The sequence below is a fragment of the Perkinsus marinus genome (genome assembly GCF_000006405.1).
Source record: "Perkinsus marinus ATCC 50983 genomic scaffold scf_1104296975548, whole genome shotgun sequence".
NCBI classification, from domain to species: Eukaryota; Perkinsozoa; order Perkinsida; family Perkinsidae; genus Perkinsus; species Perkinsus marinus.
The window spans coordinates 127,252-128,636 of NW_003200744.1; the positions used below are offsets into that span (position 1 = coordinate 127,252).

Consider the following 1,385-nt stretch of genomic DNA (forward strand, 5'->3'; position numbering starts at 1 on the left):
ATAGCTCGGAATATCTTATTGGGGTGGGAGTCACTCTTGCCATCTGTCATTAACATGTGGTCGACAGCCATAACCTGGCCCGGAGCGGTGCCTTTGAATCTGACACGCCCGAACCGGCGCTTGTGCTTGATCTGTGCGTGAACCCTTTGACATGGATCACACGTTGATAACCGTCTCTTGACCATCGCCTGGAGATGACGTATATAATATATAGCTCCAATAATCTCCGCTAGCTTAGGGTAGCCGAGATGACAATACTTGTTGTGTGCTGCATCAATAATGGCGTTGATGAAGTCCGTGTTAGATCCACCGTGGGCAATGGCGATTCGAGGCTGTACCTCACCCTTGGTGTCAGCGAGTGTGATGCGATACAATAGCCTATTTTCATCATCGATCTTGTATAAGGGCCCTTCTTTCTCGAGGAAGCTCCTAGGTAACTTGAAGTTGACAGACCATTTTTGACCATTTTCATGCCACGCGCGAATCTCCTTCAAGATTGGGTCATCCTGCTGGTGCTTCTTGATCTCGGCGTAGTTTATAGGCAACCGTTGCACCACACCATCGGGTAGTAGGTCCTCGTCATCAACTTGTGATATTGCAGCAACAATAGCGGTTGGCTCGGACTTGACGTTGTTAGATTCGTCGGGGCAGTATTGAACAACTGGAGAACCATGTACCACTTGACGCGCATCAGCTAAGGTAACCGTAAAGGGGGTGAGCGGGAGAATACCTCGCGATGGACCGTCGGCCAAGTTACTTGCACTCGGCACATGTACGACCTTCCACTTGTTGGCAAGGCACGCTGCTCGGATAAATCCGAGCCACCGTGTCTCTAGGGGAGTCATTTGACATTTAGAATGCTTAGCCTTCAATCTGTAGATGGCGATGGCACTGTCAGATAGGATAACCCATTGACGTTCACCTTTAGCTCTGGATACTGCTCATCTGTGACTGTGCCGAGAGCGAGCATCAGCTCGACGGCTTTGAAGAGGCAGTAAAGCTCTTTTTTGGGGATTGACCAGGACGCCATTGCCGTACCATATACCGAGCCAGTGCCCTGCAGAGGATAGATCACCGAGGTGGGTGGGGTGCCGGTAAGATTATGCATATACTCAGGGCATAGTGCTGTGCACGCCCAGGCATTTTTACTGGAGTCACAATACATGTATAACTCCTTTGGACTTAGAGCTCGTGGTAGAGGGATGTGAGACCCATTGTTGACGCTTGCGCACCAATTGTTGAAGGCTTCGATATGCTTGGCATCAACTGGCTTATCCCATGCTGGGTCTTGAATATATGCCTCACGCAAATTCAATCGAGCACGGACCGCTACCGCAGGGAATAAACCAATCGGATCATACCATTTACCGTAGGCGCTTGATAGT

At 49.9% G+C, this 1,385-nt stretch overlaps 1 protein-coding gene across 1 annotated transcript in view; it reads right to left on the bottom strand.

Moving 5' to 3' along the window:
• The window catches only part of Pmar_PMAR002403 (hypothetical protein), a gene marked incomplete at both ends in the record, with an annotated part of 1,819 nt that extends 789 nt beyond the window's left edge, over window positions 1-1,030 (bottom strand). The window contains 2 exons of the mRNA XM_002765361.1: window positions 35-873; window positions 909-1,030. Of these exons, the coding sequence (XP_002765407.1) occupies window positions 35-873; window positions 909-1,030 (961 nt within the window). The remainder of the gene's footprint in view (window positions 1-34; window positions 874-908) is intronic.
• Between the last annotated feature and the right edge of the window lie 355 nt (window positions 1,031-1,385).